Source organism: Oncorhynchus tshawytscha, linkage group LG06 (genome assembly GCF_018296145.1).
Source record: "Oncorhynchus tshawytscha isolate Ot180627B linkage group LG06, Otsh_v2.0, whole genome shotgun sequence".
NCBI classification, from domain to species: domain Eukaryota; kingdom Metazoa; phylum Chordata; class Actinopteri; order Salmoniformes; family Salmonidae; genus Oncorhynchus; species Oncorhynchus tshawytscha.
In genome coordinates, this window is record NC_056434.1 from 12,636,546 (window position 1) to 12,650,893 (window position 14,348).

Sequence of the window (14,348 nt, forward strand, 5' to 3'; positions counted from 1 at the left end):
TCTACATCTGAAGAGGATCTATGTCTTCCCTGTGTTTTTACATTAAAGGACTCTGTTTTTGTTAAACCGCTTTTGGGTCCTCACTCAAGTTCACAACACATTCCTGCAGTCAATGGACCAAATCTCCCTCTAGTGGCCTCATGGGTGGGATGTTATTAATATTTTTCATAATATCATAATTAATAAATGTTATTTTTTTAAATCCACCAAAAATCTGGTGTTTCTATGTCAAACAATGTTGTTATATTTCAGTCTTCTGTGATGTATATAAAGTGTAATATTGGGATGCAAACTCAAAATGTAATACATTACAACTCTAGATCTGGTATGATACAGGCGTCTTCTTTTTTATAAGCTCATAACCATGTGTGTGAGGTTCATACATTTGCTTCAAATTAGATTTGTTTAAGACTCCCAAGAAGCACTCTGCATGACCCTGATTTAGCCCACTGCTGTAAAAGGCTTTAATTAAGAGCTGTCTGTCTTCCCAGTAGTCTACTTTGTGTGTGAACTGCTGACTGCACATCATTTGCAGCAGACTGTTGACACATCAACCAGGATTACGGGCAGGAATTTATGACTGTTGTTGTTTTGGCAATCAGTGGCTGTATTGGAGAGGGAGTGGTTTCTGCTCTCCTAGGCAATCAGCAATTAGTACCAGGAGGTGTGCTCTTTACCTCTTATAGGCAATTAGCAATTAGTGTTAGTACTTCAGTCTCCCCTGTTTTCTCAGCGGCAGTCGTGTTAGCTGCAGTCTCATCGCTGAAACAAAGACGATTCTGTGGAGTTGTTCGAGGATGGAAAGATAAGGTTTCATTCACACCACTCTCTCACTTGAGTATTTTACCTAGATTATTTTTGTCATTTTTCTCTTTTGTAGATTTGTCAACTATGTCTGTGTTTTCTATACCTTGGCTTGTATCCCTTCTCTAGAGAACAAAAATATAAATGCAACATTTTCAACGATTTTACTGAGTTACAGTTCATATGAGGAAATCAGTCAATTGAAATCAATTCATTGAGCCCTAATCTATTTCACATGACTGGGAATACAGATAGCTTTAAAAACAAATGGGCCTCACAATGGGCCTCAGGATCTCGTCACAGTATTTCTGTGCATTCAAACTGCCATTGATAAAATGCAATTCTGTTCGTTGTCCATAGCTTATGCCTGCCCATACCAAAACCCCACCGCCATCGTGGGTTACTCTGTTCACAACGTTGACATCAGCAAACCTTTCGCCCACACAAAGCCATACACACGGTCTGCGGTTGTGAGGCCAGTTGGCTGTACTGCAAAATCTCTAAAACAACGTAGGTGATAGCTTATGGAAGAGAAATTAATGTTCAAATCTCTGGCAAGAGCTGTGGTGGACATTCCTGCAGTCAGCATGCCAATTGCACGCTCCCTCAACTTGAGACATTTGCGGCATTGTTTTGTCTGACAACATCACATTTGAGTGGTCTTTTATTGTTCCCAGTACAAGGTGCACCTGTGTAATGATCATGCTGTTTATGGGGCGGCAGGTAGCCTAGCGGTTAGAGCATTGGACTAGTAACCGGAAGGTTGCAAGTTCAAACCCCCGAGCTGACAAGGTACAAATCTGTCGTTCTGCCCCTGAACAGGCAGTTAACCCACTGTTCCTAGGCCGTCATTGAAAATAAGAATTTGTTCATCACTGACTTGCCTGGTTTAAATAAAGGTCAAATAAATAAAAATGCTTCTTGATCGGTCATATCTGTCAAGTGGATGGATTATCATGATAAAGGAGAAATGCTCACTAACCGGGACGTAAACACATTTGTGCACAATTTGAGAGAGATAAGCTTTTGTGCACATGGAATTTTTGGGGGGATCATTTATTTCAGCTCATGGAAAAGGACCAACACTTTACATCCTGTGTTTTTTTTTTTTTTATATTTTTGTTCAGTATAATTTAGTGTACCCTTCACCCACAACCAATATGGAACTCCTGGTGTCCGGCAGCATTTGGAAGGCTGAGAGGAACTCGGCCTATGCTACCCTTCAATCCCTAGACTTTTTGGCCCTGATGGAGACACTGCTGCTCTCCATCTGACTGTGTTCTCTCATATTCCAAGAGTATCTGGTCATTGTGATGGTAGCACAGAGCTACTAATTTCTCCTAAGTGATTTTATTTTCTCCCTCACTCAGTGATAGAATAATTGGTATGTTTTAAGATTATGGCTAAAGTGTTCCACTCTGAAATTGTGTGTGGGAAATGTTTGAGAATCATAAGAAGATAATGTGAAGATGTGTGTAGCTCTGTTAGAATTTTAATACTAGGGTATTATAGTCTTTAGTAGAAGTGTAAGCAGAGTGACGTTGTAAATCACCATTCTCTATCCAAATTGTAGCATTACTTTGGGAGACTATTTTCCATGGGAAGGTATAAACAGTTGTAATTCTAAGTTGATTAGTTATTAGAATTAGTTTATTTTTGATTCAATGTGTTTAAAAAAAATGATGATGTGTTTGAAAGCGGTAAATGACCAGTTCCCTGAGGTCCTGGTCTTGGTGTACTTATACAGTGGTACTGTGTTTAGGCTGCATGTAGAAAGGAGAATATATGTGTACGGCTATCTTCATGATCTGATAACCATCCTAGAGGTCACCAATAGAATAAGGGAGTATGGACTCATTTAGAAAATAGTTTTTAGCGGTAACATTATGTTATGTTGTTTTTTTAAACATTTGTCTTAGAGGGTATAAAGAAAAGGTTACTGTCATAATGTTTGTCTAGTTTCCTGAAACAGAATTGGTATGAACTTAACTGTTATGATCTGTTTTTTTTTTTAGGTTATCATGGAAGGTGACGTCAGATCGTGTTTCAATGCATGGTAGAAATAGTTTGACCATAGACGGTGTGTGTTAACCTTAAAACCCTCCCTAATCGGCTGAAGAAAAAGCAACATTCGCTCCTCATTCACTCCGCCTATTGACCCAAACCAGTCAGGCTTCAAGACAGGTCACTCCACCGAGACTGCTTTTCTCTGTGTCATGGAGGCTCTCCGCACTGCCAAAGCTGACTGTACAAACTCAGTCTCACATCAGAATTAATGTCCATCCATGTTTATCAAACTCCACATTTTGACGTTGTTCCAAATTTCAAAGTATTTAAGGTTAAGTTTAGGCATTAACTATTAAAGGCTGAAAACAAAAAATATAAACTACTTTCTATCGCTGGATTCGAACATGCAACCTTTGGAATAAGAAGCCGACGCTTACGCCCATCCACCTTCCCCGCCCACAATGCCTTAGCAAAACCTACTTGAAAGTAACAGTGCTCACTGTTGCCCCTTGTGGCCGGTTTCCACATCTTCCGACATCCTCAGACATGGATGGACGTCAAATACTGACTTGTATCACGGATGACCTGCTTGGACTCTCTCTCCTGTGTATTCTCTCATATCTATCCACTGCCTTTGACATCATGGACCATCAGATTCTCCTCTCACTGCTGGGCGCTGGCGTCTCAGGCTCTTCACACTCTTGGATTTCATACTACCTGGCAGGCCACTCCTACCAGGTGACGTGGCAAGGATCTGTTTCTAGGCCCTCTTCTCTTTCTACACCAAGTCACTCAGCTACGTCATATCCTCACATGGTCTCTCCTATCATTGCTATGCGAATGACACTCAACCCCCCCCCCCCCTTCTGACACCTAGGTGGTGACACAATTCTGCGCACCTGGCAGATATCTCTGCTTGGATGTCAGCTCAAACTCAATCTCGACCCGACGGAGCTGCTCTTCTTATTTTTGATTCAAGAACTCGCCATCACGGTTAAAGACTCCATGATGTCCCCCTCCCAGAATGAATAGAACCTTGGAGTGACATCAAAGCAGGGACTTGCTCCTGCAGGTTCATGCTCTACAATATCCGTGGAGTACAACCCTACCTCACACAGGAAGCGGCGCAGGTCCTAATCCAGGCACTTGTCATCTCCTGTCTGACCTACTGCAAGTTGATGTTGGTTGGGCACCCCGCTTGCCATCAAACTCCTGCAGCTTATCCAGAATACTGCAGTTCAACCTTCACACGTTCTCCCATGGCAACCCACTCCTCAGCATACTCCACTGGCTTTCAGTTGACGCTTGCATCCACTACAATACCATAGTTTCTTGCCTACAGAGCAGCAAGAGAAGCTGCCCCTTCCTACCTTCAGGCAATGATCAAACCCTGCACCCCAACCCTAGTACTCCATTCTGCCACCTCTGGTCTCTTGGTCCTTCCAGCTCTACGGGAGGGCAGCTACAGCTCCACCCAGTCAAAGCTCTTCTCTGTTCTGGCAACCAAATGGTGGAACCAGCTTCCCCTTGAAGGTAGGATAGCAGAGTCCCTTCCCATCTTCTGAAAAAAAATCTGAAATCCTACCTCTTCAAATAGTACCAAAAAAATGTGCCTTTCGTAAAGTGATATGGTGTGTGTGGTCCTCCCACTACAATTCGGGTTCCATACAGTTTTAGGCTACAGATTAAAAAAAAATATATATTTTACCTTTATTTAACCAGGTAGGCAAGTTGAGAACAAGTTCTCATTTACAATTGCGACCTGGCCAAGATAAAGCAAAGCAGTTCGACAGATACAACGACACAGAGTTACACATGGAGTAAAACAAACATACAGTCAATAATACAGTATAAACAAGTCTATATACAATGTGAGCAAATGAGGTGAGAAGGGAGGTAAAGGCAAAAAAGGCCATGGTGACAAAGTAAATACAATATAGCAAGTAAAACACTGGAATGGTAGTTTTGCAATGGAAGAATGTGCAAAGTAGAAATAAAAATAATGGGGTGCAAAGGAGCAAAATAAATTAAAATTAAATACAGTTGGGAAAGAGGTAGTTGTTTGGGCTAAATTATAGGTGGGCTATGTACAGGTGCAGTAATCTGTGAGCTGCTCTGACAGTTGGTGCTTAAAGCTAGTGAGGGAGATAAGTGTTTCGAGTTTCAGAGATTTTTGTAGTTCGTTCCAGTCATTGGCAGCAGAGAACTGGAAGGAGAGGAGGCCAAAGAAAGAATTGGTTTTGGGGGTGACTAGAGATATACCTGCTGGAGCGTGTGCTACAGGTGGGAGATGCTATGGTGACCAGCGAGCTGAGATAAGGGGGGACTTTACCTAGCAGGGTCTTGTAGATGACATGGAGCCAGTGGGTTTGGCGACGAGTATGAAGCGAGGGCCAGCCAACGAGAGCGTACAGGTCGCAATGGTGGGTAGTATATGGGGCTTTGGTGACAAAACGGATTGCACTGTGATAGACTGCATCCAATTTGTTGAGTAGGGTATTGGAGGCTATTTTGTAAATGACATCGCCAAAGTCGAGGATTGGTAGGATGGTCAGTTTTACAAGGGTATGTTTGGCAGCATGAGTGAAGGATGCTTTGTTGCGAAATAGGAAGCCAATTCTAAATTTAACTTTGGATTGGAGATGTTTGATATGGGTCTGGAAGGAGAGTTTACAGTCTAACCAGACACCTAAGTATTTGTAGTTGTCCACGTATTCTAAGTCAGAGCCGTCCAGAGTAGTGATGTTGGACAGACGGGTAGGTGGAGGTAGCGATCGGTTGAAGAGCATGCATTTAGTTTTACTTGTATTTAAGAGCAATTGGAGGCCACGGAAGGAGAGTTGTATGGCATTGAAGCTTGCCTGGAGGGTTGTTAACAGTGTCCAAAGAAGGGCCGGAAGTATACAGAATGGTGTCAACTGCGTAGAGGTGGATCAGAGACTCACCAGCAGCAAGAGCGACCTCATTGATGTATACAGAGAAGAGAGTCGGTCCAAGAATTGAACCCTGTGGCACCCCCATAGAGACTGCCAGAGGTCCGGACAGCAGACCCTCCGATTTGACACACTGAACTCTATCAGAGAAGTAGTTGGTGAACCAGGCGAGGCAATCATTTGAGAAACCAAGGCTGTCGAGTCTGCCGATGTGGTGATTGACAGAGTCGAAAGCCTTGGCCAGATCAATGAATACGGCTGCACAGTAATGTTTCTTATCGATGGCGGTTAAGATATCGTTTAGGACCTTGAGCGTGGCTGAGGTGCACCCATGACCAGCTCTGAAACCAGATTGCATAGCAGAGAAGGTATGGTGAGATTCGAAATGGTCGGTAATCTGTTTGTTGACTTGGCTTTCGAAGACCTTAGAAAGGCACGGTAGGATAGATATAGGTCTGTAGCAGTTTGGGTCAAGAGTGTCCCCCCCTTTGAAGAGGGGGATGACCGCAGCTGCTTTCCAATCTTTGGGAATCTCAGACGACACGAGAGGTTGAACAGGCTAGTAATAGGGGTGGCAACAATTTCGGCAGATCATTTTAGAAAGAAAGGGTCCAGATTGTCTAGCCCGGCTGATTTGTAGGGAACCAGATTTTGCAGCTCTTTCATAACATCAGCTGAATGGGTTTGGGAGAAGGAGAAATGGGGAAGGCTTGGGCGAGTTGCTGTTGGGGGTGCAGTGCTGTTGAGCGGGGTAGGAGTAGCCAGGTGGAAAGCATGGCCAGCCGTAGAAAAATGCTTATTGAAATTCTCAATTATGGTGGCTTTATCAGTGGTGACAGTGTTTCCTATCTTCAGTGCAGTGGGCAGCTGGGAGGAGGTGTTCTTATTCTCCATGGACTTTACAGTGTCCCAGAACTTTTTTTGAGTTAGTGTTGCAGGAAGCAAATTTCTGCTTGAAAAAGCTAGCCTTGGCTTTTCTAACTGCCTGTGTATAATGGTTTCTAGCTTCCCTGAACAGCTGCATATCACGGGGGCTGTTCGATGCTAATGCAGAACGCCATAGGATGTTTTTGTGTTGGTTAAGGGCAGTCAGGTCTGGGGAGAACCAATGGCTATATCTGTTCCTGGTTCTAAATTTCTTGAATGGGGCATGTTTATTTAAATGAGTTCATGATTAATTTCCTAGGGTGGTGATAAAACTGCACATTATCTTGATGATACTTTCCAAAAAATATTGAGTGTTTTATTCTGGTCACATGATGATCGATGCATGACTGCCGTATGACAAATATTCTCACTCTCATCCATAATAATATCATCATGTAGACTTGCCTACCCGTACAACAACCCGCACTCTCTGCCAGCTGTTGGCTAGAGCACATGTGCCAAGACCAGATTAGGCACATTTGATATTTAAAGCAACCCTTTTTGTGACAACTATTTAGTAGAGTTGAACATGCAATGAAAACACATTGAACTTTAGATTTTGTCGGGACATGAGAACTTATGCAAAAAAAGTACATTTTGTGTGCACTGTCATTACGCACGGCTTTTTATCTGCAACAAGTCCGTTTGGTGGAAACACACCACTGGCAGGAAAATGTGCATATTTACTTTATGCAGATTTTTAAAAAAAACATTTGCATAAGTCTTTTGCCAATTGGATGAAATGTGGTTGTCCCAACTAGCTATCTAAAGATGACTGCACGAACTGTAAGTCGCTCTGGATAAGTGTCTGATAAATGACTAAAATGTCATATGTGGAGGTTTAAGATGAGAATGTAATGCACTGCGAAAGCAAATCCCTTGTCATTTTCCCTTGATTCAAGAGAGCTGGGTATACAGTAATGTGTTTTTGAAGTGTTGAACTAAACCCTTATAACAACACTTTCAACGGTTCTCTTCAAGTAATTACATTCAGTCTCACAATGTCCTATGTTCTCCTAGGTTAACGTCATCATACTGAGCACCCAGGTCCAAGGCGAGTGTGCGTTTCTGGACCCCTGGGTCTACATCCTCCTGAGGAAGGCCATCCTCAAGAAGCTCTTCCTGCTGGTGCACAAAGTCCCACCCCCACCCTCTCAACCACTGGAAGTAGACCAACGGCACCTCCATCAGAAGTAAGCCAGACTGCTTCTGCTTGGATGGAAATGTCAGAGGCCTACCAGACACAATATTGTGCTGTCCATTCATGAGGCATACAAGACACTGGCATGTTAGTTATCATTGACCGTGACAAACACTTAATGGCTGGACCCAGATGGACACCTATTGATTGCTTCTAGCCAACCTATTAGTACCTTACTACCTAACCTTGAAAGGTTGAACTCTGCAATCAGCACTAGGATGTCAATGTTGTCTTCTTGAGTCTTCTCTGTGACAGTTATGGCTTATAAACCCAGCTTCTCAGAACTAAAGACATCTGTAGTTCTAGAGTCCCTCACAGCCCTCAAAGCAAGTGCATAATGACAAGGGCAATTGATTGTTTTACAGCTCAGTCAGTGAGTGATTGAAATATCGCCTCAGCAGGTGTTCCTCTGGTAAAATGAATTGTTCTGTTTCGCTGCTGTTGTGTCTGGCAGATGGTTGGCAGATTAAAAATGAACACATTTTGGATTCATGTGTCTCTGTCCTAAGTGAGAATACTTTTTGTCCAACGGTTTTCTGGATTTTTTTTTTCCCAATTTGGTTTAAGTCATTTTAAATATCAAGTTGGTTCACCCCCCCCCCCTTTTTTTGTTTCTTTTTTAAAAAATTGTACAAAATGTATTGTTTTACTCAAACCAAGGTCGGATCGGAACCCCTTGCATATGTTTGACACCCCTGCCCTAGGCTATGCTGCCCTACAAAGGCAAAACTCAGTAACTACGCCATCAGCAAAACTGAAATGGCTTGAAAGATGTTTTTTACTAGCCAGCCAAATGTGTTCGGTAGATAAGTGAAAATACAATGATGTATAATGCAATTATTGAGTAATACTTTATGCATATCAACCATGAACACTGATTTGACCTATGCCCCCTAAAATGCAGATCATGCACTCTGTATTTTGTATGGTATTAAACACCTATATGGGTAATGCAAAGTGCTGTATCTACAATATAAATCCATTTACACAACTTTCCTGTTTGGTGGAAACAGTTAGAAATCTCAAACTACATTCTTACTGTAATTAATGGTTTTGTTACGTTTTTGTATTTTGAATGTTGTATTTTTTGCCATAAGGTGCAGGCTATGAGGGGTGGCCAGTCCTCTTCTGGCTGTGCCGGGTGGAGATTACAACAGAACATGGCCAAGATGTTCAAATGACCAGCATGGTCTGGGAGCAAGATATCGGGGTCCGCGACGGTGCTGGTTTTCTTTTTGTAGTCCGTGATTGACTGTAGACCCTGCCACATACCTCATGCCTGGGCCATTGAATTGCGACTCTACTTTGTCTCTATACTGATGCTTAGCTTGTTTCATTGCCTTGTGGATGGAATAGCTACACTGTTTGTATTTGGTCATGTTTCCAGTCGCCTTGCCCTAATTAAAAGCAGTGGTTTGCGCTTTCAGTTTTGTGCGAATGCTGCCATCAATCCACGGTTTCTGGTTGGGGAAGGTTTAATTGTCTCCGTGGGCACAACATCACTGATGCACATGCTAATAAACTCGCTCACCGAATCAACGTCGCTATCCGGAACATATCCCAGTCCACGTGATCGAAGCAATCTTGATGCGTGGAATCAGATTGGTCGGACCAGCGTTGAGCAGACCTGAGCACGGGCGTTTCCTGTTTTAGTTTCTGTCTATAGGCTGGGAGCAACAAAATGGAGCCGTGGTCAGATTTAACGAAAGGAGGGCGAGGGAGGGCTTTGTATGCGTTGCGGAAGTTAGAGTAACAAGGATCCAGAAATGTTCCAGCCCGGGTTGCATATTCGACATGCAAATAAAATTTAGGGAGCCTTGTTTTCAGATTAGCCTTGTTAAAATCCCCAGCTACAATAAATGCAGCCTCAGGATATGTGGTTTCCAGTTTACATAGAGTCCATTGAAGTTCTTTCAGGGCCGTCGAGGTGTCTGCTTGGGGGGGAGCGGTGAACACGACTGTGATTATAATCGAAGAGAATGTCCTTTGGAAGATAATGCGGTCGGCATTTGATTGTAATAAATTCTAGGTCAGGTGAACAGAAGGACTTGTGTGTTATGATTACACCATGACTCGTTAATCATAAGGCATACACTCCTGCCCTTCTTCTTACCAGAGAGATGGAAGAAACCAGGTGAAGAAACCAGGTGGCTGTACTGACTCTGATAACGTATCCCGAATGAGCCATGTTTCCGTGAAACAGAGAATGTTACAATCTCTGTCTCTCTGGAAGGCAACCCTTACTCGGATTTCGTCACCCCAATGAAGTTGAAAATTAAAACGGTTAAAGGTAAGGGTTATTATGGTAAATAGTAAGAATTAAGGTTAGAGTAGGGACATTCCAAGGATTCCAGACAGCACTAACTCTAACCTATGTAGCCTCGTCATTTTTATATTTAACTAGGCAAGTCAGTTAAGATCAAATTCTTATTTACAATGACAGCCTAACCCAGACAACACTGGGCCAATTGTGCACCCCCCTATGGGACTCACAATCACAGCAGACTGTGATACAGCCTGAAATCAAACCAGGGTCTGTAGTGACACCTCTATCACTGAGATGCAGTGCCTTAGAACACTGCGCCACTCGGGAGCCCATACTAACCAGTCTGCCAGACTGATTACCGCTGGTGTGTAGCAAGTTTAAAGTTTTATTGGTCGTATGTAGAGGATACACGTGGTATACACCATCCAACAAAATGCTTACTTGCAGTTTCCTTCTCGACAATGCAACAACAATAAGAAATCAAATGATAAAATAAGAACACGTAACTATAGTAAAATGCTCAATAGAATAGACATTTTAGCATAAGTAGAATAGAGGAAAGCACAATATTTACATATGTATCATTGGGTCGCAAGTGTTTAAATTGTGCAATAGTAAATAAGAGTCTGGTAGCAGCACTGTGTGTGTGTGTAGAGAGAGAGAGAGTCAGTGCAGGTGGTCAGTCTAGTTCAAGTGTCCAGCAGTCTGATGGCTTGTAAATTGAAACGGTCTCTGAGACTGTTGCTATCGGAACGTTAGTTCTGATACCATCTGCCGACAGTAAGGAAGTAAACAGCCTCATGGCTGGGGTGTGTGGGGTCCTTGATGATGTCTTGGTTATAGGTTATGCTGGCAGGTGATAAAATTGATTTAATTCAAATTAATTTCCAGTGATGGATAGGTGATGAGGGATATTGTTTATACAGAGACTTAGAATGGTTCTGTTTAATTGCATTTCAACAAAGAAATCTTATCATAATGTAGTCTCAGACAGTCCCCTTTATACTACTCCTGTGCGGTAGGGGGATTCGTAAAGGTTTTATGATACCACGGAAGAAGATATTAGTCATATGGTGAGTTACGTCATTTATCGCTCATAGTCATCCTCCATCTTTCGCTGTCGCATGCTTCCTCGGATATCTTCGGATCAGGTATGGTATATCGTGTTTACGTAAATACGAGAGGTTTCGTGGTCTACAATTACATGTGTGTTTGATAGTTGATTGGGAACGAAGTATTTTAGGCGAAAAGAGGCGTTGACACTTCGTGTGATACCCAGCAAGTCCACTAAATTAGCTTGCTAGCCAGCCTGTCTGGTTAACGTTAGCCTGGATAGCTAATGTTAGTTATATCTGGAAATGTGTTTATATTACGTCGGCGACAGACACCATATTTTGTGAAAGGTGTCGCACGTGGATTAAACTAGTTTTCAAATGCCATGTTCTTGTGTTCGCTACTTACTGTTCACCGTAGTTAGTTACCCCCCTTCCCCTCATGTTAAATGTGGTTAGCTAACTAGATAAAGGGCTCATAACTAAACATAGTAAGTTAGCTATCCTAGTTAGCAGCAGCCGTATGGGGTTGTAACCTAAGTGGAGAGGTTATCTGACACTGGTCATCTATGGAACACATTGTTTTACTGATAGTTGATGATTGATAAATTGCCAACCCATATTGCCTATACTGCCTCCAATTGAAAACAGATAAATTGTCATGTTTTACTCTAACTCATAACCCCTCTCATTTTTCCAGGACACGTTAGTAACATGAACCAAGAAAAATTAGCGAAACTTCAAGCCCAGGTCCGGATAGGAGGAAAGGTAAGATAATTCTCAATCTTTAGTGATGGTTACTTCCCTTGAAATGTACAGCAACGGTGTGCAGTCGTAATTTCAACAAAAACGGTGCAGTTCTGAATGACAAATTGAAGAATGTGATTATGGAGGCAGGAGTGTTCTTTCAAATGCTCACACACCCATATTGATCCGGCCACACCCACTGAACAGTAGCATATGTACAACTGAGACTATTGAGGGACATGTGCACCGTTTTGGGGAAACGTATCGTTCGGTATAAACAGTCACACAACATAAACGTTTAATGAACTGAACACACCCCTGATTTAGGGACTATGGGCTTCACCAGGCAAATTCAAGTCTGAACCTCAACTCAGTGGCACATGATGTTTTCATTCTCCTGCTGTAATGAAGGACTGATTTAGACATGAGACACCAGGGGTGTGTTCTGTTCAACGTTTGCTACATTGCTTGATGGTTTGTACTGAACAACACATTTCCCCAAAATGTTGTGCACGGTCTTCAACAGCCTTTGAGGTATATTTGCTCCTGGTTGACGAGGTGTGGCATTTTTTATATCGTAAAACTCGTGCAGCACACCATAGACAATCGCCCTCTGGGCCACCATAATCACTCCTTTCTTCAAATGGTCGTTCAGCAGGCCATTTCCGTAAAATTAAACATTGAACATCGTTCTGTTGTGCAATTCATTATGAGTTAGAACAGAATACACGCAGTACTCGGGACCTCCAGACTCGGATTTGAATACCCCAGGGCTACAACATGAGATGCACACACGTGCCATTGAAGGAAATATAGACACGTAGAGTGTCCAAACACTGTTCTTGTTGAGAACCACTGTGTTGGCTGTCTTAGTTGGTTGCTGTTGTAAGCCCAGAGGGACCTTCTTTTTTATTTATTTTTAATTGCTCTTCATTTTGGGGGGCTTTAGGCCTGGTACAAATCACTGGGTGGAGGTCTCAGAGGACTGGATATACCCCTGCTGTGTTTAACCTCTAAGTATGTTCCTACATCTCCCTGTATTGTTTTTAGGGCTCGGCACGTAGGAAGAAGAAGGTCGTACACAGAACGGCAACAGCCGATGACAAAAAACTTCAGAGTTCGCTAAAGAAATTAGCTGTCAACAACATTGCTGGTATTGAAGAGGTAAGCAACAGCAACCGTTTCACATGCATTGCACATTTCATATATATTTCCTCCCTCCTTTGAGACTCCTGTCTCCAGTTTATAGATTAATTTGAATGAAACGACTGCACTTCTGATGACTCTTGCATGGGCTACAGTCTTGTATGTTAGTCACTTTGGGCACCAAACTTGGAGAAGAATCTGAAGTAACCGAAACCCCCACCTGCTCTGTCACTAGGTAAACATGATCAAGGATGACGGCACGGTGATCCACTTCAACAACCCCAAAGTGCAGGCGTCTCTGTCGGCCAACACCTTCGCTATCACTGGCCACGCCGAGACCAAGCAGCTCACAGAGATGCTCCCAGGCATCCTCAGTCAGCTGGGTGCCGACAGCCTCACTAGCCTGCGTAAACTGGCAGAGCAGTTCCCTCGGCAAGGTGGGTTGGCAGAAGCAGTAGGCTAGGGTGTATTTACGAGGAACCAAACGGGTAAATAAAAACGGAGGGACCGACCTGAATTTGTCCAATAGAAACTCTTGTTTTTGTTTAACTTTTGCTATAGCTTTCTGCTGTGTGCACTAATGAATACACCCCTGGGGATTATTCTGCAACCTGAGACCCAAAGAACGTCTTGATGGTTATTGCGTACAATTTTTTGTTTTGTTTCAGTGCTCGACAACAAAGCCCCTAAAGCAGAAGATATTGAAGAAGAAGATGATGACGTTCCAGGTAAGGATGATACTGTTTAAGACTTCAGAGGAAACCTCACATAATTTCAACCTGTAAAACCATCCTTTGTTTTCCTCTCCCTTTCTCTTCAGACCTGGTGGAGAATTTTGACGAAGCATCAAAGAACGAGGCAAACTGATTGATCTTCCCCTCAAGACCCAAAACAAGGATTGGAATTGCAATTAAGAAAGGCGACTTCTCCTGTGTTTTAACTTTTAGCTATGAAGGCATATCATTTCAAACACTATCCCGTCAACCGGAGACTTGTGTATTTTGAAATGGCCCACGGATGCAGCCCTTATCAGACTGGCTTGCTCACTTAAACTCCCAACACATTGGTCAACAGTTCAGTACTTTGCACCACATTGTCAGTCTCGATCAGGATTGCGGTGGTCTTTAAAATAAAGCTAGTCTTCAGAGTTTTTTTTTGTTTATGAAACAAAATAAAGGTGATTAACATTTTGTACATGGTGCTGTGGTCTTTCTAGCTGTTGAATGGGGGTATTTTGTTTTTGGATACTACAATTTTCACAATGT

General features: G+C 42.7%; 1 protein-coding gene and 1 long non-coding RNA gene across 2 annotated transcripts; both read left to right on the forward strand.

The window, feature by feature from the left end:
- The first annotated feature begins 726 nt into the window (after nt 1-726).
- On the forward strand, nt 727-8,354 carry LOC112246702. Its single transcript, XR_002952959.1, has 2 exons — nt 727-810; nt 7,692-8,354. It is a non-coding gene; the product is annotated as an uncharacterized LOC112246702 (long non-coding RNA).
- A 2,790-nt stretch (nt 8,355-11,144) lies between these two features.
- Nucleotides 11,145-14,273, forward strand: btf3l4 (basic transcription factor 3-like 4). Its single transcript, XM_024415154.2, has 6 exons — nt 11,145-11,289; nt 11,891-11,958; nt 12,988-13,101; nt 13,319-13,520; nt 13,752-13,811; nt 13,904-14,273. The coding sequence occupies exons 2-6, from the start codon at nt 11,905-11,907 to the stop codon at nt 13,948-13,950; spliced, it is 477 nt and encodes a 158-aa protein (XP_024270922.1). The 5' UTR covers nt 11,145-11,289; nt 11,891-11,904; the 3' UTR covers nt 13,951-14,273.
- The last annotated feature ends 75 nt before the right edge of the window (nt 14,274-14,348 follow it).

Excerpts from the sequence above, each read along its gene's own strand:
- btf3l4 (XM_024415154.2), top strand. The coding sequence starts at position 11,905 with ATGAACCAAGAAAAATTAGCGAAACTTCAAGCCCAGGTCCGGATAGGA. Across the intron at positions 11,959-12,987 it reads AGGTCCGGATAGGAGGAAAG|GGCTCGGCACGTAGGAAGAA; the intron begins GTAAGATAATTC and ends TATTGTTTTTAG. Across the intron at positions 13,521-13,751 it reads AGAGCAGTTCCCTCGGCAAG|TGCTCGACAACAAAGCCCCT; the intron begins GTGGGTTGGCAG and ends GTTTTGTTTCAG.